General features: G+C 41.0%; 9 protein-coding genes across 9 annotated transcripts; 4 read left to right on the top strand and 5 right to left on the bottom strand.

Moving 5' to 3' along the window:
* Positions 1-1,833: 1,833 nt before the first annotated feature.
* ATC70_000021 (uncharacterized protein) lies at positions 1,834-2,911 on the top strand (the record flags this gene model as incomplete). The annotated part of the gene is made up of 3 exons (XM_064819443.1): positions 1,834-2,012; positions 2,072-2,148; positions 2,208-2,911. The coding sequence occupies 3 exons, from the start codon at positions 1,834-1,836 to the stop codon at positions 2,909-2,911; spliced, it is 960 nt and encodes a 319-aa protein (XP_064677578.1).
* A 256-nt stretch (positions 2,912-3,167) lies between these two features.
* On the bottom strand, positions 3,168-5,464 carry ATC70_000020 (uncharacterized protein; the record flags this gene model as incomplete). Its single annotated transcript, XM_064819442.1, has 4 exons — positions 3,168-3,481; positions 3,542-4,145; positions 4,213-4,485; positions 4,541-5,464. 4 exons carry the CDS (start codon positions 5,462-5,464, stop codon positions 3,168-3,170), a joined length of 2,115 nt encoding a protein of 704 aa, XP_064677577.1.
* Positions 5,465-8,714: 3,250 nt separating this feature from the next.
* On the bottom strand, positions 8,715-9,209 carry ATC70_000019 (uncharacterized protein; the record flags this gene model as incomplete). Its single annotated transcript, XM_064819441.1, has 1 exon — positions 8,715-9,209. The coding sequence occupies one exon, from the start codon at positions 9,207-9,209 to the stop codon at positions 8,715-8,717; it is 495 nt and encodes a 164-aa protein (XP_064677576.1).
* Positions 9,210-9,954: 745 nt separating this feature from the next.
* ATC70_000018 (uncharacterized protein) lies at positions 9,955-13,791 on the top strand (the record flags this gene model as incomplete). Its single annotated transcript, XM_064819440.1, has 5 exons — positions 9,955-9,999; positions 10,066-10,693; positions 10,750-12,403; positions 12,457-12,832; positions 12,886-13,791. The coding sequence occupies 5 exons, from the start codon at positions 9,955-9,957 to the stop codon at positions 13,789-13,791; spliced, it is 3,609 nt and encodes a 1,202-aa protein (XP_064677575.1).
* Positions 13,792-16,798: 3,007 nt separating this feature from the next.
* ATC70_000017 (CRAL-TRIO domain-containing protein) lies at positions 16,799-18,026 on the top strand (the record flags this gene model as incomplete). Its single annotated transcript, XM_064819439.1, has 4 exons — positions 16,799-17,098; positions 17,166-17,252; positions 17,408-17,702; positions 17,755-18,026. The coding sequence occupies 4 exons, from the start codon at positions 16,799-16,801 to the stop codon at positions 18,024-18,026; spliced, it is 954 nt and encodes a 317-aa protein (XP_064677574.1).
* A 335-nt stretch (positions 18,027-18,361) lies between these two features.
* Positions 18,362-19,509, bottom strand: ATC70_000016 (uncharacterized protein; the record flags this gene model as incomplete). The annotated part of the gene is made up of 2 exons (XM_064819438.1): positions 18,362-18,776; positions 18,836-19,509. The coding sequence occupies 2 exons, from the start codon at positions 19,507-19,509 to the stop codon at positions 18,362-18,364; spliced, it is 1,089 nt and encodes a 362-aa protein (XP_064677573.1).
* A 337-nt stretch (positions 19,510-19,846) lies between these two features.
* On the bottom strand, positions 19,847-21,420 carry ATC70_000015 (uncharacterized protein; the record flags this gene model as incomplete). Its single annotated transcript, XM_064819437.1, has 7 exons — positions 19,847-20,565; positions 20,676-20,831; positions 20,888-20,906; positions 20,956-21,000; positions 21,056-21,157; positions 21,239-21,266; positions 21,311-21,420. The coding sequence occupies 7 exons, from the start codon at positions 21,418-21,420 to the stop codon at positions 19,847-19,849; spliced, it is 1,179 nt and encodes a 392-aa protein (XP_064677572.1).
* A 620-nt stretch (positions 21,421-22,040) lies between these two features.
* ATC70_000014 (uncharacterized protein) lies at positions 22,041-23,423 on the bottom strand (the record flags this gene model as incomplete). The annotated part of the gene is made up of 1 exon (XM_064819436.1): positions 22,041-23,423. One exon carries the CDS (start codon positions 23,421-23,423, stop codon positions 22,041-22,043), a length of 1,383 nt encoding a protein of 460 aa, XP_064677571.1.
* Positions 23,424-24,259: 836 nt separating this feature from the next.
* On the top strand, positions 24,260-25,331 carry ATC70_000013 (uncharacterized protein; the record flags this gene model as incomplete). The annotated part of the gene is made up of 4 exons (XM_064819435.1): positions 24,260-24,420; positions 24,486-24,500; positions 24,561-24,958; positions 25,021-25,331. The coding sequence occupies 4 exons, from the start codon at positions 24,260-24,262 to the stop codon at positions 25,329-25,331; spliced, it is 885 nt and encodes a 294-aa protein (XP_064677570.1).
* Positions 25,332-27,157: the final 1,826 nt, after the last annotated feature.

The following is a 27,157-nucleotide window of genomic DNA, read 5'->3' as shown; positions in this document are numbered from 1 at the left end:
AGTTTCTTCAATGTGCCTGCCTTCACTTCATTTTGAGTCTTATATTGTTCAATTTCCATTTGATCTTCACCCTCATTGAGCCATTGTCCGTTCAGTGTACAGTATTGTAATTGAGGACATTGTATCAAGTATGTTCCATATATCAAGCTCTTGAGCAAGTAGCCGTACAGTTTCAAACTTGATTACAATTTCTTTACTGAATACGATAGGCTCTCAAATAGCATTCAAGTCTTTGCACACCAATCTACTACATTCTGCCAGCTGCGAGACGTTATCGATTTTCTGGACAATGTCGATCCACAATTTTCATCACTCCAACCAGCTTTGTATCCACTCAAGCAGCGGCTATCTTACAATGATGATACCTTGTTTAATAGTCTTAAACCACACGTACGTTTATAAATGCAAGAGCGCTGATCGGCACATTGTAGTAGTGGCCGTGCTTTGCCATCATTCATATAGGGTGCAAAAAGGTGCATTTATAACTTGAGCCATAATCAGTCATTAGGTTCCCCATACGCAGGGCAATCGAATAATATATGGTGCCGGCAAGAGCGATATTACATCCAGTACCAAGGGCTTTTAAGCATTGGAAGGAAAGATAGCCTTCTCCTCGGCTCAAAATATACCAAGATTTCGTTAAACAGCATATTAGCGTGATTCACAGATTTGGAGCTCGATCCTTACAGACAACAAGAACGGGCCAGCAATGCCATCTTTGTATACGGCTTTTTAACACGCCAATATGCGGTACTCAGTTTTCATTTTGCTCTATCTGATAAATGTGGGCGTAACCTGAAGCGTTTGGCGTTTGTTTCACCAAATGACATACAAATCTACACTTTAAATGGCGCGTATCTCAGTGTTTACGCTTCCCTCAGAGCTCACATCTATACCAAACGACATGTCTCGACGAGGAGAACCTTTCTGTATTATTATTTCATTTTTTTTTGGGTTTTTGATTTTGAGGCCAAACTCCATGAGGTATATACCTCATGATTTTTCGCGAAATTTGAACGATGCGATTTTTCAACCGAAAAACGGATTTTCTTCTAAGGTATGTTATAATTCAAAATAACCGCCTTGAGCCGCTCTTTTACTCAGAGTTTATTACGAAGCTATTTGCTATTACTGATCTAGACTTTTGGTCAATAGTTTGTATTTTAAAAAAAATCCAATTTTCTCGAAATTCTTTGAGAGAAATATGTCTGATTATGGTATCATCGGATAGCTACAAAAAATTTCTATTAACGTTGGTTAATTTTTCAAGGAGAAAGCACTAATGTTTTGTGGAGATATTTGGCGAAAACCTTCAAAAACATCGTTTGGAATGGACCAAGAGAAGAAATATCACCGTGTATTTCAGACTCCGCTTGTGTCAAACTGTAGACTACAAATCTCGTCTGATGCTTTGAAATGCAACAAAGTGCTTTTGCTTGTGATTATAGCTATCTTTGTTGACAGACTAGAATAAGAACAGGCCACTTCGGGTCAAAATCCGGTTGGTCTCTCCCAAAACGTCTGGTAAATTGCAACTAATTCAGGATTGCTACGACCCATTTGGCATCCAATGCAAGCGCAATCCATCATGCTCTATGCAGCAGCTCCACTTTGTGCTCGATAGTGCATAGATTACCGCAAGATCCGCCAGAGTTTACCCACATGTCGCTCCTCGGATCATTGAATTTTTACTGTATGATGGTACTACAGCAATAGACATAGCAGTCGTGATGTGAAACCATCACCATCATGATTACATAAAGCCCAAAAGGGTTGAGTTCAACTGTCAAACTCGTTCTTCTTTCAATTACACCGAACAAATTACTCGACAGAATGACCACCTTGTGCACTGCGATGCGAGATTTAATTATTAATATACTTGCTATTGTGGTGAATAGTATCTATCTGCCATTTGCCTTTTGGAATGTCGTCAAGACTAGTCTTGCCGGCTTCACCTTTTGTGGCAACAAGAAGAAATTTTCGCCCAATGTAGTTGCTATCACAGGCGCAAAGTAAGTGTCAACAATGGATCGCCTGTCGTTCATTTAGCTCATTGTCTCATGCTACATAGCTCTGGCATTGGTGAAGGTATTGCCTATGCCTATGCTAAAGATAGGGTTTCATTGGTTCTATTGGCTCGTAATATGGGTAAGTTTGCTATCTGATTGCCTTATCATGTATTCAAAATTAACGCTACTTGAATACAGAACGTCTGGAAAAGGTTGCTAAAGCTTGCAAGGAGATGGGATCTCCCGATGTCAAAGTGGTTCAAATGGATGTTGCCGATACCAAGTCTGTCACTGATTTCTTTGACGAAAAGACAGTGGAATATGGTATTGACCTCTTTATTGCCAATGCTGGTATTGCTTCTATTCCGAAAACACCTCTTTTGGACCAAGCTGAAAAGATTTTGCAAATCAATGTCATGGGCGCTATTGCTGGTATTAACTCTGTATACAAGGCCATGCAAAAGCGTGGCCGTGGTGGTCAAATTGCAGTTGTCTCCTCTGTTTGCGGTTTCTTTAACCCTCCTGTATTGCTCAGTTATGGAACTTCCAAGACGGCTGTCATGTCTTACTGCCGTGATCTTCGCGCATTGGGCAAAGATGACAACATCATTGTCAACACCATTGCTCCTGGATACATTGCAACCAACATGACGACAAGCTTCTCCAGAAAAGATAAGCGCTTCTTCTTGACACCTGAATACTTTGGTGAGCAAGTCAAGAAGGGCCTTGAGAATGATGTTCCCTTGATTTCTCTACCTCTCCATCAATTCTTTGCGTTTGCCGTCTTGTCTGCTTTGCCTCCCTCTGCCAAGCAATGCGTTTCCGATTTCCTCCACAAGCATGTTGATCCCATGCTGTCCAAAAAGAAGATTGAAAACGTTCTTCCCGAGAAATCTCATTAAAAAAAGTAGCGCTGCATTTCACATCTCTCACATGCATTAAATAAAATACGAATTTATTTCGGGTCAATTCCAGCTGATCCAATATTTACAATCTGCGTGTCATGACAGGTATATTAGGACAATATATAAAACCACAGATGAGGGATGATAGGTTGAAAACGGGAAATCTATAATAGAGGTGGTGGGTGTTTAGAAAGGCCTGCAGTCTGAACTTTACTTTTTTTTTTTTTTTTTTTTTTTTTTTTTTTTTTTTTTTTTACAAAGGAGGAGATACACGGGCAGAACTGGGAGCAGAGTTAGATGGCGTTCCGTTAGCACTGCTGCTACTGTTGTTGACTGCAATCGTAGCTTGCTTTTTACCCTTGAGCATGTTCTTGAGTGCACGCAAAGCAAATACAGTCAAACCAATACCACTCCAATCTTCATCGTGCAAATCACGAAGGTCACCCACCGTCATGATATCCTGATTCTTTAGTTTGTTGGCCCATTCATGTGCTTTTTCAATATTACGATGGCTTGCAATTGCACAATCCCGTACGAATAATTCAATGTCAGTGTCATCGGCATATTCTGTATCATCAAAGCAGTGTTATTAGTATTGCACATGGGCAGTAGACAAGACTAAATTACCTTCGAGGATTCTAGACACAAGGGCTTCACGTGTAATGTTGGCGGTCAATGGAGGAGAGGGCGAATCATACACACGATCCGATCGCTTGGCAGGCTCGCTCTTGACACTTCCATTACTACCCGTCGATAATGCACTTTGAGGTGGAGCAGGGTCATTAAAGACGGATGCAAGCCGAACAGCAGTGGTGGTGGCATTATCGGCACGCTTAAGGCGAGACGTGTCAATCTTCAAGTCATGGTTGAAACGAGGATTCTTTTTCAGCACTTCCAATTGTTCAGTTGACAGTTGTTGCGTTTCCTTGATTTCACGCAGACTACGGATAGCATCACGATATCGAATTTCAGCCTCACGGGCACGGCATTCATAGCCATCACATCTGGTTTCTACTTCCAACATATGCTCAGCCGCTCTATCCAACTCTTCGCGTGTTCTTTCCAGCTCGGATCTGATATCGCTCTCGCGTCTCCATACAGACTCCTTGCTTTGGTCGTCCTGATCGTTGTCTCCTCCGCTGTTGCTAGGCTTCTCAATGTCTCTCAGTATGCGATTGATCTCCTTGGTGATGTGATGCTGATATCGCTCGGGAAGCACTTGCTCTTCAATCTAGAAGATGTACAAAACAAGTTTAGCGACTTAATTTATAAGGTAATGTCGCACCAAGTAGCCTTACCATCTCACGAACCACTTGTTCAGCAGTGTCCGTCTCGACATTAAAATCAAACTTGACTGAAAGTTTATCCATGCCCTTAAAGACAACTTGGAGCGTCAAATGGACGTGAGCTGGGTCAGCAGCGAGCAAAACGACATCGGGTTCAACAGCAAGAAAGGTGTGTTCCAGTATCTCTTGAGCAGACATTCTCTTGTCCTCTTCGCCTAGACAGTTGTCAATGATTTTACGAACTTCTTCATTTTGAACTTCCAACAGACTAGCTGGTTTAACTCCCTGTTCAAAAAATTAGTGTGGTTTCAACCAGCAACATGCTCAAAAATAGACTTACAGAAGACACCTTTTTGTAGATTTGAGCAGCATTCTTACATTCGCCATAGGGATAGTCGCCTGTCACCATTTCCAGCAAACACATGCCAAATGCGTAAATGTCGACCTTTTCATTGTAACCTTGCTCCTCATACATTTCAGGCGCCATGAACTCGGGAGTGCCAATGATGGTGTACTTTTTGCCCATCTTCATCTCGGCCGTACCCATATCGCCAATCTTGACTTCGCCGTGAGCACCATTGATAAAGATGTTGTCGCATTTGATGTCGCGGTGAATGATGGAGGGGTTGTAGCCATGCAAATACGCCAATCCCTTGAGAATCTGGCGAGACCAACGCTTCACAATCTTGATATTGGGCAAGCTTAATTTGCGAATGTACTCTCGCAGCGTGCCAGAGGTCATCAATTCGGTCACAAACACAAATTCGTTCTTTTGATACCAAGCATCATGGAAGGCAATGATGTTGGGATGGCGCACAGACTTGAGGATGCCAATCTCATGCTCCATTTCCTTGTTGTCGATGGATTTGGTCGCTTGCATGGTGTTCCATGCTACCTCGTACCCTTCTTCTCGGTCAATAGCCTTGTATACCACCTTGTAAGCACCTTTACCTAGTAGTGTATTAAGGCGAACATAGCGCTCGTTGGGCGACACCTCAACGACCTTTTCAGCGTCATGGGAACGAGATTGATCTATGATTTCGTTGGAATGAGGCATTGGACCAGAGCGGCGTTGCTGGAACACATTGGATTTCTGCTGCTGTTGCTGCTGTTGCTGCTGTTGCAAGGGAGCATACAAGCTGTCATCCGAGTCGTTGTAGTAGCTGTGTTGAGACTGATGTGGCTGACGGTGATTACTGTCCAGCGGATCGTCATCGTAATTGATGATTTCGTCCTCGAAACTGACTGATTGGGAATTGGCCATTTTTTATAGCGAGAGAAGAAGGAGAGTGGGGCTGTATTTTATGTAATAGAAGAGACAAGACGAGAGCCGTAAGAGGGAAAGTTTTTATAAACAAAAAACGGAACCACACTTTGCTATGTTGTCCAAATTTTTTTTCTTTTTGATGTAAATTGTTGTAAAGAAAAAGAGGGAGATTTTTTCTTTTTTTTTTTTTTTTTGATTCAAAATCCAATTTCTATGGCCTCCAAAATGGGGTCCCCCAATTTATACAAGCCTAAGGGATCGAAGGGAAATCTTGAAGGCTTGAAGCAAAACTTTTCTCATTGGTAGCTACGTCATGTTGATTAGACTCATTGGTTGGGATGTGCTTTGGTTCCGGTGCACATTGACTAAGATCAAACGAGAAGCAGTCTTTTCACACGCAAACAATAAGGCAAAGTGTCTCCATCGGTTCTTGCATCCCAGACGCATTTGAGTTGATTGCTGTTACACTTACAATTCAGGTCAGGGCTGATAACGTGCCGGATAGCATGGCCCAATGTATGCATTGGCAGGAACTCGCAAGGTGATGTACTCGATGCATACGCATCTTACTATACTTGCTGAGGATCATTCCGACCTTTCAAATACAGTGCAAAGCATAGTAATCAGAAGCAATGTGCTGTGGGATGTTCCAAATACACAGGGTGATGGGTCCCGTTGACCCTCCAAAGCAAGGCATGAAACATGGGCCTGCGACGCCTCGACATTTGATCACATTTTCTGAGTCATTGTATTTGGGATGAACGATTAGCAATCTTGATATTCTGCAAGACATGTTTCTGCAACTGAATCCATACCATTTGAGCTTTTATCAGATGATACGTATTTTTAGCTATTCTGCTAATTGACCTGGATTAATATAGATCACCGCTTGACGGGAGCAGGCTGGGTATCATGGTATGATATCTCACATTACGCCTGTACAGAAGTAAAACTTTATCTGTATTAAATGGCATCATTTTCAATCGTGAAAAAAGGCACCTTGTTTGTGTAATTCTTACAAATACACATGTCAAATTTGCATTCTGCTACTATATTATTTCTAAACAGGAACCTATTTGTGATATGTAGTGCCGCAACAAATTAAGGTTTGTAGCACATAGCTTGTGAGAATACCCCTTTCATTTGTGATACTTTACGCTTGGTATAAATCGCACTTTCTGGTGACGGATACTCTAGACGCTATCTTCTTCTGAAGATTGAGTACGTGGAGAAAAGGTTATATTATAGCATAGACGTTCCAGATTCAATATTTTTTTGACAAGTAACATTAGTTGCCTGGCAGCAGCAGGCGTGTCACTTCTTGGACAAGAGATTATAACACTATAGACTGAAACTAGTATGAGGCTATTTATTCACGTGAATATAATGTTATATTTAACGATCAATGGATATATGTAGCATTCACCATTTGGGTATATCGTAGTTCTCAATTTTCACGTTAGTATAGCAGCCTTCGTAGACGATTGTAACATGTGAACCGTCATTCAAATCAGGCCTCTTGCTGTAGAATGTCAGCTTTCAGTCTCATCGAGTTTGTGCCTTGCAATGTAATGCTCGTTGTATCTAATATATATATATATATATATATATATATACTAAGAACATAATAATGCATTTAATCCAACATTGGTTAGCATTGATTTATAGGGGGGTTTTACCGTAGCGACGCAAAAATGCAAAGCCATTGTAATAAGGCGTCTAATCCAATACTTGGTAACATTGATCTATACGAGGGCTTAATCGCAGCGAAGCGAAGGTTTAAAACTATAGTATTCAGAAGCAGATTCGATTTCTCATTCTCTAAATTAATAATTGGATGTCTGAAACCTACTTATATAGCAGATTTTATTTTTACTGATTTGAAATGTCTACGGCGACAGCCCGCAGGGCGACACCGTCGTTGAACGTAGTGAGATTGCATCTAATTCAGCATTTGGTAATATTAGTCTTAATGGGTTTTACCGTAACCAAGCAAAGGTGTAAAACCATAGTGTTCAAGCAGCAAATTCGGGTTTTCATTTCCATTATTATCAAGCTTACCAACAACAAAACGCACCAAAATTTGCATGAATTAGTCTTACCAAAGTCAATATGCCTTCTATTCGATTTAGAAGTTGCAAAGGCTGCAGAACTGCCTTTCCAGTAAATTGCAGCTACCAAAGATGTGATTTATGCCCTGGAAATACACTCTATAAAGCAATACATAACCAAATTTGATAGCTTTCAAGCCTTCATATCTTGACATGTAGATCTTTCTGAGTCACTGGAATAATGCCAAACAATTGTACTTGAGTAGTAGTAACTTCTTGACACGTTTGCTCAACTTTTTGAAGACCTAAAAAACATGGCCAAAAATCGACCAAAAAGCATGAGGGGGTACCTCATGGTTTTCATCGAAAATCAAACGATCGCGTTTTTCACCTTGAAAATGAAAACTTTTACTATAGTATATATTGAATCAAAATGTTTCTCTCGATCCAAAGCAACCTCTGAAAACACGTTTATGAGGTTTTCATATGCAAAATATGGCTATTTTCGCTAAAAACCTCATTTCAAATTTTATTAAATTGCTCAGTAATTTCAGTCAAAACACTTATTACAATTAATACCATTGGAAGCGCCTTGAACAGTATACTAAGAATGCATTAGGATGCATCGGATGATTATCACAATTTACATAGTCGAATATCTTGAAATAAATTAAAGAAGTCGAAAAAAGACAAAATCTGTCCAATCTTGAACAGAAACAAATATACTGACTTTGAATCAGTTTTGGTGGCGGCATTGCTGCTGGCTGACCTAAATGCCTTTCTGTTGATGACAATGATGATTGCGATGCTGCTTAAATGGGGATCATGGAATTGAAAGGGCAATTAAATAGCCTGAATATATTTTTTAGGGGAGCTTTGCCTCATGAAGGAGTCTTTTGCAATGACTATATCTCAAAAAAGTCGCTGTAGATCTTACACAACAAGTCCTGTATTTACTTATGGCCAGCTTTATGTCGCCATCTTATTAAGAGCATTAGCCGCAGCGAATGTTATGATCAGAAAATGGAGATTGTGGTATACAAATGATGCATAAAACTTGTATTTTCTTTCACGTCGTCTTAATAATAGGCTTTGTATGGTATCAGTGTAAGCTAAAAGGTGCTGAGAGAGATACCTTCTCTTCTCCTTCTGGCTCTGATATAACATTCTGCTGCTAATAATTAATCGTTTAAAATCTACTTGATATACCAAAATTTTATTATATCTGATTTAAAATGTCTTTGGCAAGAGCCCACAGGACGACGCTGACATCGAGCGCAGCGAGATAGATCGGCTAGTATTTTGTAGTACTCCATATTTGAAGTGCGGATGTCGATAGAAGCCAGCTTGAAATGAGTAAAATCCACCTTGAACAGTCCATTGGGGTCTTGAAGCTTGTCATTGATAGTTACACTGCACAATAAAAAGCATTTTCTTGCAATATACGGCATGTGTCTATTGTATTGATCCACATCTGAGCAGGGCGCATTGGGTAAAGCTATGTCCTTCAATGCCAGGCTCTCTGACTTTGTTACAAAGCTGCTGTCTTCAGCGTCGTTTTCAATAGGCCCAATAATACAATCTGCTACAACCAGCGATGCCAGTTGCTTCACTTCATTCATAATGTGATCTAGGTCAATTTTAGCTTGACCAGACACACTCTTGATAGTTAGACGTTGAAGGTTAGGCATTTCGGACAGAGATAATTAGGTATCTATGTCCACAAGAGCGACAGATTTTGCTCTTCGTTACGTCTCATTTGAGCTGTTATTTGATAAAATATTTCAAGCGGAAGACGATCCATGATTTTTAAAGACTGTTAAGGGCAACTAAAAACTCATTTACCCTTGGATGTACAAAAAGAAGCCTTTAAACAAACCACCATCCAGTAAGCAGATCGCTTCCAGATCGCTCTAATATCGTTCTTAAATCGCTTTCAGATCGCTGTATTTGACCCTTCTACCACATGCTGCCCTCGAAATTCATAAAATGAAACTATTTATCAGCGCAAGCTGATTTAACAAGATCTACTATATCAATTGCTTAAGGCCATGTTGCTGGCATCATATTGTTATTGTAATTGCTATTGCAAGCAACAACATGGATTCATTGGAATCAATCAAGTATAGATCCAGCTGTTTTTAACTTTGCTAGCATATCTCTTTCTTTTTATCTTTACACTAAGGCTACGGATCAGTAGATGGCGTGTAACTTGTTCTCAATCTTTGCTGCGTAGACGGACTGGCTTTCATTCGATCCAACCTAATTTCATGCTTCCAAACGTTGTTGCCGTAGCAACGTATAAAGCAGTCTTGGCAGCTGGTTGCCCATCATTTAAAAAGAGCATGACAACAGTCATCTATACATCTTTCTTTAATTGTTTATATATTCAAATTACTCACTTTTTAATCACTCCAATTTCCAACATCAAGCTGTATGAAAGAAGGAGAAAGCAACAGTCATATCAATGAGCCTGTCAATGTAAGTTGTATGTTGGTGTTTCACTATGAAAATCGACACACTGACCAAGACCATATCTTATATAAGGCCGTTGAGAAGAATCTGAATGCGCATCAAGAGGCTCAAGCTGACAGTACGTTGAGCAAGAGCGACAGTGCGCCCAAGACGCGTCGTAATGGCCCCAAGAAGAAGGCCAAACCAGCTACAACTGAGAATGAGAGCAAGGAGAATGTTCAGCAAACAGAGACTGAGGCGTTGAAGGAAAAGCCCAAAAAGAAGAAGGCTAGAAAGCCCAAGAAGAAGGTCAATCATGAAGATGACAAGGAGAATGTGGTTCCTTGTGAGGATGGACCAAACTCGATTCCCACATCCAAGAGTGCTGATACTGCGGATTCAAAGCACAGTGAAACCGGCATCAAGAGTAGCAAGAAAGCGAATGGAAAGAAGAAGAAGGCATCTACTACTAGAGAGCCGCTCTCGGAGGTCGCCAACCAAGTATTGGAGCAAGGGGAATATTCGATTGACTATCAGAGCTTGCATGATGCCCTTCGCGATCCATTCATTCTGGATGAAAAACGTGGTCCCATCTACTTTGCCCCTCTCACAAACAAGATCAAGCATCATCATGAGAAAGCATCACCCAAGTTTTCCTATTCGACTTCAGCAACTGGAGATGCTTCAAGAAACTCAAACAATTCATCCCCTAGTGCAAAAAGTAAGAAAATGCTCCAAATGGCCTGTTGCGATGACTAACAGAAATTTATGAATCAGATCGTCATGCAGAGATCCCTCCTCCTGCTTTCTTGACCACCGAAAAGCTCGGCAAAAAGAAGAAGGCTGCTAAAACCGCCAACAATGAGAAAACCGCCATTGCCAAGACCAAAGAGGCCAAGACAAAGGTTAGCAAAAAACCAGCTAGTATTACCAACGTTGAAGAAACCCCTTCCTCTGTTGCCGTTTTGGAAACCAAAAAGCCCGTCGAAAAGACCAAGCCAAGCGATGGTAAAAAACAGAAATCAATCACCACATTGGGGACACCTGTCAAGCCCGTCGTTTTCGTCAAAGAAGAAAAGAGAAAGACAACTGTCATTTCCGCCAAAAAGACAAACCAAGTGACTCAAGACGAGAGGAAACAAGAAATGAAGGAAATCAAAAAGGGGATGAAGAACAACAGCCAAGAGGACTATTGCCACCCAAACGATATTATCCACAATGCAAAGACAAGCCGAGTCCGATTTGACCGTTACCTGGATCCCAAGATATGGCATGAAAAGGTGGGGAAGGGGCTTTTGTATAAGGGTGTTTTGCGTATCAGCAAGCGTAGTCGTAGTGATGCCTATGTCACTTGCGACACCTTGGATTCAGACATCTTTATCAATGGGCAGCATGACCGCAATCGTGCGTTGGACGGGGATACGGTTATTGTGGAATTATTGGATCTCGAGTCTGTTTGGGCAAAGAAGAAGGAATCCATGGCTCAGAAGCGTGAGCAGAGACACAGCACAGCGGTTGAAAGACCACCTCAAGACGAAGGACAAGATGATAAAGGTAAACCCAAGTATGTTGGTAAGGTGGTTGCCATCGCAGCTACAAACAAGAATCAAGTCTGCTCTGGTATTCTCTCAATCCATCGAAACGCACCTGCGCCTGTCAAAATGCCAATCCAGGAGAACGAAGGGGACACCAGCACACCTGCGGAGAATGACGATGAAGATAGCAGCGAAACTGCAAATACACCCGACAACAACAAGCATATTCGCCTCGTGTGGTTCAAGCCCACAGATACTCGCAAACCCTTGATTGCTATCCAACTCAAGCATGCACCTGCTGATATTCTCAAGAATGAAGAAAAGTACAAGAACCTGCTCATGGTTGCTAGAATCACACGTTGGCCCATTGATTCCATGAACCCTTTTGGCACTGTTTTGCGTGAACTTGGCCATATCGGTAATATCGTTGCTGAAACTCAAGCAGTGCTGCAGGACAATGGCATTGTGGAGCAGCCATTCGGCCAAAAGGCCCTCAAGGGATTGCCTGAAACGCCTTGGTCTATCTCTCAGTCTGAAATCGACAAACGCCGTGATCTTCGAGGTACTCGTATTTTCACTATTGATCCCGCAACTGCCAAAGATCTCGATGACGCCGTTCACGTTACTAAACTCGCAGAGAATGAGTTTGAGATTGGCGTTCACATTGCGGATGTATCTCATTTCGTTCATCAACATACTGCTTTGGATCACGAAGCTTTTGATAGAGGAACTAGTACTTACTTGTGCGATCGTGTCATTCCCATGTTGCCTGCCTTGCTATGCGAGCAATTGTGCAGTCTGAACCCAGGCGTTGAACGACTTGCTTTCTCTGTTATCTGGAAGATGGATGGTGCTGGTAATATCAAGGACACATGGTTTGGTAAATCTGTCATCAAGTAAGTTGGGTGAAAACATTGTGTTTTAGCTGAATACTGAATGGTTTGTTTAGATCTTGTGCCAAGCTGGCTTATGAAGATGCTCAAAGCGTCATTGAGGACCATGGCTTACCCAAGACCGCCTCTGTCAAAATATTCAGTGTATCAGAAGTCGAACAAGACATCAAGTATCTCTACGCCATCTCAAAGCAAATGCGCGAACGTCGTTTCTCCAATGGTGCCCTTTCGATCAACTCTATTCGTCTTTCATTCAAGCTGAACGACCTTGGTGAGCCCTGTGGTGTCTCTATCTACGAGCAAAAGGATGCCAACCGTTTGATTGAAGAGTTTATGCTCCGTGCTAATATGAGTGTTGCAGAGAAAATCGCCAAACACTATCCCAATGAAGCCCTCCTCCGTCAACACTCGCCTCCTCATGAAAGAACTCTGGTAAGTTTGTCAAGTGTATCATTGCAGCACATGGTTACTAACAGCTGCTTTAGAACGAATTCATCAAGATTGCCGAGAATTTAGGATACTCTTTCGATGCTTCTACCGCTGGTTCCATGCAAAAGTCTTTTAGTGCAATCGAAAGCGAGGATGCCAAAGCTGTTTTGCGCTTATTAGCTGTGAAGCCCATGCAACGAGCCAAATACTTTTGTACTGGTACTTGCGACATGGTCAAGTACAGACATTATGCATTGAATGTGCCTTTGTACACTCACTTTACATCTCCCATTCGTCGTTTTGCTGATATCATTGTCCATCGCCAACTGGAAGCCGCCATCAATAACAAGGAGTCCTGTGGCTACCAAAAGAAATCAGTTACTTCTGCTGCAACTCATTGCAATGAACGCAAGGAAGGTGCCAAGAACTCTCAAGATATGAACATCCAGCTGTATCTGGCCCATTACCTCCATATGTTGGAAACCCAACGCAAGATGCCTGTAATCTGTGCTGCCATTGTTACGCAAGTATTGAAGGATTGCTTCGAAATTTTGGTCCCTGAGTATGGTCTTGAAAAGCGTATTCACATGGATGCTCTGCCCATTGAAAAGTTTGTCTATGATCCCAATAAAACAGCTTTGGCTGCTTATTGGAAAGAGGGCGTTGAATCCAACAGAGAATGGGATCACAACAGAAAACTGGACGATAACTATGTGGAGCCCTCTGGTACTCAACTCTCTTACGGCACGGTCAGTGATGAAGAAGACGAGGACAACGATTATTCAGTTGCCTCAAAGCTTGCTTACGAAATTCCCAAAGAATTGCTGAGCGATAACTTGATCGATGAAACTACCAAGATGCAAAGATTTGAATCCTTCTCAAAGTTGACTGTTAGAATCCAAGTCAATGTCGAACGCTCCCCACCCATTATCAACATTTATCCTGTTAATCCGTTCATGTAAATTTTGTTTGAGAATAAAATAATGCCTTATTAGCCAATTTACAGTTTACAAGCCAAAAAAAAAAAAAAAAAAACGGGGGTGTGTATGCTTGCTTTAGAGTGTTATGAACTTCAGGTTGGCAAGCATCCCCTTCAATTAAAGTAGACGTCTGTCGATTTGCATCATTAATGTCTAATGATGCCGTGTCCCAGTTTTAGTCAGTGCTTATCAGTGCAATAGCTGAAGAAAACAAATGATTTCAAGATTGCTACGTGTTTCCAATTGTTGGAAACGCTTCGATCAATTTCACAATCTACTCCATTCTACCTCTTCACCTCATCTGTCTATCTGGCTCAACTATTATTATCAAATCTTCATTGAATCCCTTCCTGTCTGTCAATTGATTTCTGAAAACACGTAATCATCAGTGCTATACGCTTCCAATCCTATAAAAATGACAAGTATTTGTATTATTTTCAGGAAGAAGCCACTAGCTGAATGGAGCAGAGAAAATTCTGTATCATATTACCGTGAGATATACTGAGCAGGACCCAAACGTCCGCTTTAATCGTTTAGGTTAGCCGTTACATCAGCGTAGATTGGTCTCTCCTGGTTCAGAAGCTCTACAAGTAATAATTCAAGCAATCCAAATCACTTAATAAAATTGCCCAGAAATCAACCTTACCAAGAATCCATATCTGCCCCTATCCTTAGATTCAATTATTATCCCAAAATTACCAATCTATACCATCTATCATCTAAATAATTTTTACCTTGGAAACCTGGTGCGGTTATAAGTAGGCTCTCTGCATATCTTAAATCTCTAATACAACATACGAGTGTTTATTCCTCGGATGGCTCTCTACCTTCGCTTCAATTCGGTGAGAAGCAATCAGCGCAGCGGCAGCTCGCGCTACCGCTTGCCCTTGCATCTCTTATCAAATTACTGCTGCTTTCATTTTGACCCTCCACTTACACATAAAAACCCTTCATATTATCTATGGATCCGATTCCTATGTGATGCTCTGCATCCATATACACGTAGCTACTTCATATACGGCAAGCAGCGTGCTGGTATCACCCCTTTTTGGTCCTTAGTGTCCCTAATACAGCAAAATATGAGTGCATTTGAGCTGCGTTTTCTTGCGTTCAAGGTGGTTTTAGATGGCCAGAATAGCACTAAACAATTGCTCTCATCTGGCAGTTACTTCTTGCCACTATTGCTTAAGTTTTTGGGGACCAAAAAAACATGGCCAAAAATCGACCAAAAAGCATGAGGTACCCCTCATGGCTTTCATCAAAAATCAAATGATCGCGTTTTTTATCTTAAAAATGAAGACTATTCCTATGGTATATACTAAATCAAAATGATGTTATTGAACCAAAGCAACCCCTGGAACTTTGTTTGTGCAACCTCCATATGCAAAATCTTGACATTTTGGCCAGAAACCTCATTTCATATTTTCTAAAGCTGCTCAATACGCTCAGTCAAAACACCCATTTTATTTGGCACCATTGGAAGCGCCTTGAAAAGTATTCCAAGAATGTATTAGGAAGCATCGGATGATAACCACAGTTCATATAGTCGAATCCCACAAAAAAGATTAAAGAAGTCGAAAAAAGACGAAATCTGTCCAATGTTGAACAGAAAAGAATAAACTGAGTTTGAATCGATTTTGGTGGCGGCATTGCTGCTGGCTGGCCTAAATGCTTTTCTGATGATGCTAATGATGATGGAATTGTTGACCAGAATACTGATTAAAGGGGAATTATGAATTTACCACAGTAGACTTGAATGAGCATTGAAGGGATTTTCTGTATGCAACTGATATACACAATTGACATGGTGCTTCAAGGCCAGAAAGCGGAGGATAGAGTAACACATCAAAAAGATCGACGACTGTTTGTTCTTGATATGTACATCTAAATGATGACAAACACTTTTTTTTTTTTTTTTTGCTGCGGTTCAAGAAGATTGAGGCGGTATCGCTGTCTTTTAGTATAGTATTACTGCTCATGTGCCCCTCGCTACTGTAAATACGTACGCACATTTACAATTGAGCATGTACCTAAGCAATGGTATAAAAGCCCTGAGGAGTAATGAAATGCACAATACAGGGTTTCAAGGCATAGTTTAAATTGAGCTCCGTAAGAATACAACAAATGTTCGGCGAGTGATGGCCGTAGATAGTATCATTAATAAGGCTTGCCGTATTTCCTTTAATCGTATAGAAATGATAGACGAATTACATCACATTGATATACTAGTCAAATAAGAAGCATGTGATGGACGGAAATGTAGGATCAAACGCCTCAATTGCTTTCTATTAGTATATAATCATCATGGACCCAATGAAATGAAAGGTGACATGATTTATGCCTTTCTGGCTTTTTATTACTCATATAAATATCGGCATGTTCCATTGCGACAAGTACGAATCAAAAGAGATTTGCGCTTAAACCATTCTACAAGGCAAACGCTTCAAAGGACTGATCAATTACAGTTAAAATAAACAATTCCTCTTCATTTCTTGTGTCAATACAAGAAATGCTTGCAACGAGCGCTTGGAAAAAAAAAAAAAAAAAAAAAAAAAAAAAAAAAAAAAAAAGGTACACAAGATTTTCATTATCAGTCAATCTTTGTGCGATACATCTGTTTCATAGCAATTCTAAATTAAACAAAAACCAAAATGTGCAAATTTGAATTGCTGTTGCAAACAATGGATGATTTGGTATCGAAATTGGCCAGATCATTGAATCAGAACAAAAATGAATGAGCAGATATTTAAAACTAGTTTAGTGTAAATAAATTATACGGAAGCAAAAGGGACGAACAGAGGTCGGATAATCTAATACATCCGGATGCTTTCTTGCAACAACAGAAAGACCGAACTTTGCAAGGCGCTCCATTGTTTTACAAACTGAAATTTTGGAGGGCGATCGTCTAGCAGCCTTATATAAATACGATTGCTAAATTTTCATCATCTCTTTTTCCCTCTTCCCCTCTTCCTATCCACACAATCACAAAATGAATGTCTTCAATAGACTCAAATCCAACTCCAATGCCAGTTCAAAGTCTCCTTCAGTCTCCTCCTCCGAGGAATTCGGTCCTGTCTCACATGAACCCAAATTGACACCTCCTGCTCATTACAATCCTGCAACTCATCCACCTCTCGATGACGAACAAAAAGCCAAGGTAGCCAAGCTCCTGCAGTACATTGAGTCAATTATGCTCCCTGAAACAGACAAGTACTATCCTAGTGAAAGAGGCTTTGTCACAGAAAGTACCGTCAAAAGATATATGCGTGCTAGAAAATGGGACTATGAGGTAAGTGGCAATAGTAGTAATACGATTTTAAACTTCAGTTCATTCTAAACTTTAAATTTCATGATAGCATGCAAAGACCATGTTGGAGAATTCTGTTCTGTGGAGACGTGATTACCGTCCTGATGAACTCGATCCTGAATACATTAAACCAGAGGTAATTATCAACAAAAACAAAAACAAAAAAAAAAAAAAAAAGAGAGAGACATGCGATAAGTGAATGGGTTTCTCAAATGTCATATGGTTTCCATGGGCTTTGTTACTCTATTCCGGGAAAAGATTTTTCTAAACACCTCGTTTCCTATTGTTTAGGCCGAAACAGGTAAAATGTACTTTAACGGGTTCGATAAATGTGGCCGTCCAGTCTGGATTATGAGACCAAGATTGCAAAACTCCAAGGATGGAGAGCGTCAAATCAAGCACATTGTATATAGTCTAGAGCGTGGTATCCGTTTAATGCCTCATTTGGTCGAGAATTTGGCCATCATTGTCGATTTCAAAGATTCATCGGCGTCTCACAATCCCAGCGTTTCAACATGTAAAAAGTTTTTGGACATTTTGGGTAATCACTACCCCGAAAGATTGGGCATTGCGTTTGTTGTCAAATGTAAGTCGAAGCTTGCTTCTTGTATGGTTTCTGTACCTAATGTGTCTTGTAGCACCCTGGTTCTTTTTTGCTACATTCAAAATCATTTCACCATTCATGGATCCTGTGACCAAGAACAAAATCAAATTTGTTTATGACGGAAAGGAGGAAAAGGAGAACAAAAACACAAGCAACGAGTGGGTGCATATGGAAGATTACATTGACCCTGATCAATTAGAGTGTGATTTTGGTGGTCGTTACAACTTTTCATACGAATTAGAGCCTTACTGGTCTGCGCTTTTGGAAAAGACGGGTAATCCATACAAGATTATTGAATACAATTAATTTAATCATACACCTTTCACTCACACGCATATAAACATTACATTACAACCCTTATACACTCTGTATGTTTAATAAATATACAACCTACTTTTGTTTTCTCTTATACGTATGTTCCATGGTCACCAAAGTGAATGTGCCTCCATTTCGAGATTTGACCCAGTTGTAGTGATCAGCTTCATAAAATGCGAATTTGCCTCCACAAGAGCTCTCTAGAAAGGCATCTCAAACACAAGGTGCAGATAGTGTCAATAGGCTCTGCACGTATTATATCTGGCATAGTTCCTAGTTTGTACCGCGCAAACATCGGATAAGTTTGTTATTAGATCAGGGTTTATTTAATTTGAAACAAATTCCTGGAATCGATATATGAGGTAATTGTTACCAGAGCAGGATGACTTGAAAGATGATACATCAATGGCACTATCTATCTCGTCATCTACACTAGCATTGCAAGAGGTGCTGTTTGTTTCCAACATGTGTATGTGGTCCATGTGGCTCGATATCATTGAAGCGGTACATCCCGTCATGTTGACTGGAAACTCCAAACTCTCTTGATGCTCCTCTTGCAAATTGCAGAATGCAAACGTGAATCTTATGTAATGCTCCACTGCTATTCGTTGGCTCTCCGTCATGGTTGGTAGCACGGTGGTAGAGTCCAAAGCAGGCGTGAGTTGGCAAGGCTGAGACCAGGTTTTGTTGGGCAGTGTCAGCAAACAAGTACCAGTGGCTAACACTTGATGCTGGCTTCTACTACACATTGAGATTAGGTGACGCTTCGTTTTATAGAGATGGTTTCATTGCCCACTTACAACTCTTCTTTTTCTTCTTGGCCCACCAAATGCACCAGCTGGATGATCTGATAGCCCACAAGACAGCAATCGCTCTTTTGCGACGGAAACAAGGACTTGAGCCGTATGGATATGCTTTCACATGCAGTCTCGACATGTAGTGTGTTTGGAAACTCTAGTTCGTATTGCCATCGTTGTTGTTTGGACTGGTTTGTAATTCCCCAAAATGTTCTTTTTGGCAGTGCCATCGACGGTTGAGCAGCATCTGGATAGCACGTTCGATGAAAATGGATAGGCTGCAGTAATTTTTGATCTATGCAAGCGGATATGGTGACAATCAGGGTGTAGTAAATGTAGGCAGATGCGGTGCTGGTTTCCATGTGAAACGAATTGGGTATACTGTTTGGAATACATGTTAGAATAAACGGCAAACGCCACTCTTTGCTTGTTACAGAGACCCAATCGCTTGGCTGATTCGACAAGTGGTAGGTGTCGTCAAGGAACGTCTTACTAGTACTTGCAACTCTTTCTTTGCCTACTAGCCGTATTTGTGTCCACGATGGAGCTTTGAAACGTGTTGATTCGGAAGTAAGGTATATTGTGCCAAAGACTTGAGTCGTTGACTTTTGTGAGTTTAATGCAAACGAGTCTTGGCCCAATGTCATGGACAGTCTGCAACATTGATCTGAGGGCATTTTGTTTATGTCAATGGAAAGCGGTATTAGATATTATGTGTATGTGTATATAAACAGAAACAGAAAGAGAGAGAGGGGGGGAGAGAAGGAGGAAGAAAGACGATGGAAACAGCAAAGTTGACTAGATGCTTCTGCATTATATACTTTTTTTTTTTTTTTTTTTGCTACCAGTGAGCTATTTATTTTGTATATATATATATGCACCTCAATCAAAACTTGCACACACAAATGTATCAACATGTTTATCAGTTGTTATTATTAAAATCCATTATATTTGTTGTACACGATGCATGTGAGAAATCCTCATATATAGTTTATAGGGTATAATAGAGTGCCTTTACAGTTCGCTGAGTGCGTGTTCCTCCTCCTCCTCCTCTTTGGGTATATCCAATACTCGGTTTGTTTGTAGCTGCTGTTGCTCTTGTTGTATACGCATCAACGTATCCTCCTCCGACATGTCCAGTAGTCGTGAAAGCTTATTGCTGCTTGTACGAGCCTTGGGCTTCACTGCGTGCTCCTCGTCCAAAATGGCTAAATCAAGGCCCATATCATCACTGTAATCAGGCTCACCCTCCTCTTCGCTCAACGTGATAATGGGTCTGATCGTCTTTGTGGCAAAAAACTCGTCCATGTTGACGTTATCATGCGTTTTTTTCTTGAACCTTGATTGCTTTTTCAATGACAAATGACTAGTTGTTGGCAGCAGATGAGGCTTTTTCGATGCCGAGCAAGAGATCAAACAACAGTTAACGCAGGTACGACGATGCTTTGACTTGTTTAAACGACGATAGCGGTAATTGGGAATGACGGCCCTTAATGTCACAACCCAGGCACGTCGTACCTTGTGTGCAACCATGCGATAAAGACGATAGATAGCCCATTGGTGGTGCGGCTTGGGCGCTGATTCCTTCCATGCATGCGCCTCTGAGTAGTAGTAATCCGAGTCGTAGTCGGCATCGTCGTATTCATCGTCATCCGAGTCAGATTCAGAGTCAAGATGGCTGTTTCTGTAGGCTGGTAAATTAAGGTATTCAATCGTCGTAATGCCCATTTTAGCTGTGTATCGCAATTTAAGGGGAGGTTTTTTTTTTTTTTGAGGGATATTTGATAGATAAAGTGAGTCTTTTCTTTCTTTCTTTGGAGCTGACAATGGGCATGGTATTTACCGAGTTTGATGTGAAATATCAGCAATCTTGTGATGGATACAAATGATATCAGAGCAATGAGAGTAATAAATACCGTTATTGCCGCACTCATGTAATAGATGTGATCCAAGTTGATTTCCTCATACTGCTTTAGATCCACGTCAAAGAATCCCAAAGCTAGTAGGCCCATTGAGCTGCTTATCAAATCAATCCGCTCATCACAAATGACTTACCATTCACCATGAACGAGTTCTTGTCGTAAAAGCATGACCAAGTAATCCACAGGGCGATATACGTGTACCAAAATAGCGCTGTGAATGCCGTGATCACCAGCACCAGAAACAACCTACACGCCCATACATGAGTTGGCATGCTCACCTAATCCACCCTTTAAAATCTACCTGTAATTGCTCTGTCCAATGCAGCAATTCAGCCATTTGCAATGATGATCCATCCGCCCGACACATTTGTTGCATAGTTTGCAGTGTCGAGTTTGCTTTGATCTGCTCTCCAACAAATGATGAGTGATTTTTTGTTGACATGGCAAAATAAAGATAGAGAGAGAGAGAGAGAGAGAAACTCACACTTTGATCCGACAAATGTTGCAGATGCCTGTAAAGCTGTCTATAACAGGAATTCCATACCGCCTTACATACGTTTGACTTCGACTGACTTGATGGCGCTGTTTGGTTACATCTGGATCTTCGGTCTCAACCATCGAGGTGGATATACTGAGGATCTTGACCAAGGTAGTGAGGCCTATCATGATGTATAAGCAAAGAGTTAAGGATAAACAGTGGCTTTGTGGCATATGCTAAACAAGAATTAAACGACTCGGCTCAAAAAGGATATTTTACAACTCCAAGTTGTGTACGGATTGTCATTTGTTGGCGGCAACTCGTTTAGTAGCGCTTCCAGTGTTGTTTCATGGCTGGCCGTAGATGCTGATCTGGCCGTAGTGAAATAAATGAGGAAGCAAAAGAATCCTGAATCAAGCAGCAGCAGACACATCCATTGCATCACCAGATACAAATCGATTGGCATTTGGTAGCCGTGTCTTCTAGACCAATCATTCTTCTCCCATGTATAAACGATGCCTGAGGCCCTTTTGATGATAGTGAATGGAAAGTTCATATCTGAAAAAGAATCAAGAAAGACAACAAGCAACAACGGTTAAGAAAGGGAGGGAGGGGGGGGGGAAACGTAAGTGAATCAAAGAGAGGAGTGTATTGAATGAAATTATCGTAAATTTTGCTGTCACTGTTTTTTTTCAGGAGGTAATAAAAGATGGGAATCCACCTGTGATAGGTCAAGATTGGGCTGAAAAACAGGAGGTTTATTTGATGTCAATGTGTGCTGTACATGCGGCACTCTCCACACAATAGATCATTCACTGATAGGGAACTTGCAACAGCCAAAATCAATCGCTGTAAAACGGCGACACTTGACATGGATGCTCTGAGCATTGCTATCCAAAGACTCGATCTCATTGTAGCCCTGTTCGGTCAATTCATAGCTGTCATCATGATGGCTGCCATGGAGGAAATGGTTGGTGGTTGTATCCGTACAAATCTTGACAAGAATGGAATCCGCTCGATTGTCTCCTGGCATAAAAATGGTGCCAAATGCAGTATATGGCATGTCTATCTCGTAATTTTTCTGATTATCTACTATACTCAAGTCATCTCTGATCCAAAAGGATACGTCTTCCAAACGGAATCGCTTGACAAAGTCCAAATACCGAGAAAATTGGCGTAATGTTTTTGAATTCAGGGCGCATTGATAGATGTATACATCTTCAAGCTGTAGTCTCGCGGCAGGTATTGTTCCAGTGAATGATTTAGTGCTGATAATCAGATTGTAGAGGCACAATTTTCTGAGACGAGAAAAGTTGCTTAAAATGTACTCTGCTGATTCTGATAAAATTTTGTTGGTGGTCATCTGCACATTTGAGAATGGCGTGGCATTGGTGCGTGTCCTCTTCGGGTTCAATGTACCATAGAGTTGAAGCTTTTTTACTTGCGGCGCGAAAGCCTCTAGTGCAGTTTGGTTTAGTGGATCAATGTGCAATGTGGGCAAAATGAGATAGACCGTGTGTGACATATGTTGCATTTGAGTAGGCTCCAAAATGTTCAGGTAGGCGCATTTTTCATCATCAGTTTCGTCACTTGCATAAACTAATAGATCGTCTACTTTGAAGCCTTTTGACAGTTGTCTGATGGCATCGAGTATGAGCGCAGGGGCTGCCTTGAACAGACTGATATGACACCGATCGAGATTTGATATATAGCGAGAAAATTGCTGGACAACCTCTGAGGTATAACACCCGACCTCTGGCTCTTCCAAATAATGACCCTCTGTAGTAGAGTGCAAATGCGTCAGTCCTGGAAACTTGTGCATAATGTAAACCATATCTTGATTGGAAAGATGTTCCCTATTGATCAATGTTAACTTGTTGACGCTGGGCAGTCTGCGGATGCCATGCACATCCACGTAATCATCATCAAATGTCTCTTCTTCTGTCTTGATGGCCATTGTTATTTTGACATCTTCAAGTGTGCTGGCGCTGGGGCATAATGCAAGCAACTCATCAACTTTGTGCAAAGCGACATCCTTTGCAAAATCGATATGTAGCCTTTTTAGGCATTTAAACTCGCCCAAGTGAGCAGCAATCTTGAAAGCGTCCTTGATGGGACCAGTTTGCGGCAGATCGATGCTTTGATCTCTATTCACCAGGATGTCAACTAAGGTGTCCTTGAAAGCCATCATCGTATTATAGTAGTTGCCTGTGTGAGAGTGCTTTGGCTCGCTGATGTGTTCGACTTTTAAAAGATGACCAGCTCGGCGTAAGTCTAATAGCTGTTTGTAAAACTCTCTTGTTGGCTTATTGCTCTCGATCGTTATTAGGTTGGGACAAAGGGAACCGAGTGTTGACAATATAGTGTAATCTCTTGACGACCTTTCATGGAGCCATTGCTCATCCACCACCAGTTTTCTTACAAAGAATCTAGCTGGGTTAGTAGGGTATCCAAGTGCTTTAATCAACTGGTTTTGGCGCTTTTTTCTGCAATCCAAAATGACTGATAAGTGGTTGTAGTAAAGCTCTATTGCAGCCAATCTCCAAGGTCTACATGTTTTTTGCAACTGTATCAAGTCTCTATCATGCAGGTAGATGAATATCTTTTTCTGTATTTCATGTGGGAGTTGTGTCCATGATGAAGAATTTGTCATGGTAAGAATGGTGTCAGTTTGATGATAATAAAGTGGAAAAGAGTTGTCATTCTATCACTCTTGATGAGCCTTTCATCTCAATGCAAGAAAGAAAAAAAAAACAGCCACAAAGCGAATCATGTATCACCTACTGCGGCGTAATCTATCAAAGCTCCCTTTTGGGCCAGTAACTTCATTCGCCATTTTGAGCTAAATCCGTGCGAATTCGAGATGCATGCAAGGGCAAAAGCAGCTCTCCTGAAAATGACAGATATCTGGACAGGAGTGTTGTATTCACGGTTTGAGCCAATAACAAACAAGTGCTTGCAAGATATATAAAAGACTCTCTCTTTTGTAAATTGCCTCCATCTCCATCACAACATCATATAATTCCAATGATTTCCTCCAACAGTAATCAAATCACGCACTCCAACTATCAGGTCGCTTTTGAATGGAAGGATGGTCGCCGTTTGTCTGTCAATGAAGATGTTGCCTATATTTTGCCCAGTGATCAAAAGGAGGCTGACAGATTGGAATTGAATCACACGCTCTGGAAGTAAGTCCATCTATGCATTTTTGATCTGGCAAGCACCCACAATACTAACTATGTGTCTATTATAGATGTGTGCTTGGAGGGTAAGCCAATGACTGTGGACGCAATGAGCAATATTTACTCATCATCAACTGAACTATTAGATTGTTCAAATCCCCTCTTCATGACAAGTTGACTCAAGGTATCCGGGTGCTTGATATTGGCTGTGGACCTGGTTGGTGGACACTGGACATGGCTCGCTTGTATCCCAATTCTGAGTTCATTGGTATTGATATGGCTGACGTCTTTGTCACTGAAGATGTTCCTCCTAATGTCAAGTTTCAATTGTTGAACGCCGGAACTGGGCTTGACTACTTTGAAGATGCATCGTTTGATTTTGTATTTCAGCGCTTTTTGGTAATGGGATTTCCAACGGATCAGTACATTCGTTCTGTCAAAGAAATGAAGCGAATTCTCAAGCCAGGAGGAGCTATCGAGATTCTTGAGCTTGTTAACGAATACAAGAATGCGGGTCCTGCATTCAAAAACATCAATCTCTGGAGTAAGTCAATAGTCCACACATATTGACGCACACACACACACATCTTACCCTTTGTTCATCAGTCAATGAGGCTTTGGTGGCTCGCAACATGGACTCGTATGTCGCTGACAAGATCTCTACTTTTCTCGCTGATGCTGGATACCGCGACATCAAGGATATCAACTATGATGTCCCTATTGGTGCTTGGGGTGCCTATCCTGGAGAGTTGTTTTTGGCTATACAACGCTTGGCTCTGCCTGCTGTTAAAGTCATGATCAATCAACTGACTCCAGTTACTTCGGAGGTTTACGATGCTAATATGGAAGAAGTTTTCAAGGAGGTTGATCAATATGAAATTTCTACTCGTTTCAGGCTCATCTATGCTACCAAATGATCATCATAATATAATAAACTTATGATTGCTGGACACTTTTAATTCAGATGCTACAAGATTATGTGCTGAAATAGTTTTGTTGTGGCTACAAGAGCTACAATACCCTCCAATTCGCATTTCCCTCCATATTTCTCTTCAAAAACGTCCACCAGCTGCCAAAATTGATTCAATTGCCACCCGGCGTGCTGTCCTGATTTGTTGATTTTTAGACTTTTTCGACAACTTTCGACCTATTTTGCCGGATTCGATTATGTAAGTTGTACAAATTCTCCATTACCCTCTTAAGCATCCTTGAAGTGCTTTTCAAGGCGCACCTAATGGTATTATTTACAAGAGGTGTTTTGATATAGCTCATGGAGCAATTTATAAAAATATGAAATGAGGTTTTGGCGAAATTGTCGAGATTTTACATATGAATGTTTCACAAATAAAGTTCCTGAGGTTGCACTGGATCCAGAGAAACATTTTGATGTAATATATGCTATAGGAAAAGTCTTCATTTTTGAGGTGAAAAGCGCGATCGTTTGATTTTTGATGAAAACTATGAGGTGTCCCTTATGGATTTTGATGGAATTTTGGCGATCCCAAAAAAAAATTGAGCAAAGGTGCCAGAAATTAAGAGCTAGACGAGAGCAATTGTTTGATGCTATTCTGGGGGGGGGGTCTAAAACGACTTGTAACACGAGAAATCCCTGCTCAAATGCGCCCAAATTTCGCTGTGTTTTGCATACTTTTGAGCAATAGGAAGCCATCCAGGTGTACTGGCTAGACGTATATGAATTGGCTGGATTAATACAACTATGGAGCACTCAAAAAAAGCCAGATCTACAGTTATGGGGGGCTTCCCATGTGATATTTGTCAATTAATCGGTTCTCATTCAGAGAAGATTTAATAAATTTCACAGTATTTTTATGAGATAAATCTAGGCGGTTAGCGTAACGAGCCGTCGATGCGTAAGCTGACTCTCATCAAAGCAAAGCGAGGGTAGAGAGCCAATCTAAAGAGTAGAAACACTCTTCATCTGAGGAAATCACAACGAGAATTCTCCAGAATTAGGAGGCAACATAGTTTTGACGAAACCAAAGCATCTCTAAATGAGTAGATTATGGCTGAGTGTGTCCAAATCACTCGAGATTGCGTGGTGGCTAACCATAAACGTCTTAAAAATTAATTTAGTTACAGGCACGGAAACCGCAATGACGGTAATGTGGCGAGTGTGTACATTGAAACACAACCAGTTGGTGTTGCATCAATGTTTTGGCTTTGAAATATTTGGAGCGGATATAGACTTTGTACCAGGTACAAGCGATTGATCCGATGGAGGCAAATAGCATCTACCTGTTGCTTTACATTGACTTTTTGCATTCTAATCATGTATAATGGTATCGACAACGCTCTACAACTACAAAACAAGCCACTAAGTTAAGCTTGGAGACTGCATTACTCTGTGACGCCCTGTACAAGCCGCCAAAAAGAGTATAAATAGGCCACCATTTTGCCCATTCTTTAAATTTCTTTTCTTCTTCTTTTCCTCAGGCTCTCTGTTCTGAAAGTGGAATGGTCGTAGTAGCTCCTTCTCTGTGAAGCGATACTGAGAGAGGTGCGTGCAGCTCCCATCAGGAAGCCGTAGGGACAGCAGTAGCGGGTGCTCTAGTAGTGGGCGATCGTGTACCATCTAGTTCTACCCTGAAGAGGCACACGGGCCATCTCTGAAAGTTGCAATGTAAATGAAAAAATTTTTGAATCAAACACAAAACATATAAATGCGTACTATTCGTGAATAAAATGGCTGAATGCTTAATCATTGTCCTCACCATGTGTAATG

The sequence above is a fragment of the Mucor velutinosus genome (genome assembly GCF_035048745.1).
Source record: "Mucor velutinosus strain NIH1002 chromosome Unknown tig00000025, whole genome shotgun sequence".
Lineage (NCBI taxonomy): Eukaryota > Fungi > Mucoromycota > Mucoromycetes > Mucorales > Mucoraceae > Mucor > Mucor velutinosus.
Note: the sequence above shows the minus strand (reverse complement) of the source record. Positions and strands in the feature narration are given on the sequence as shown.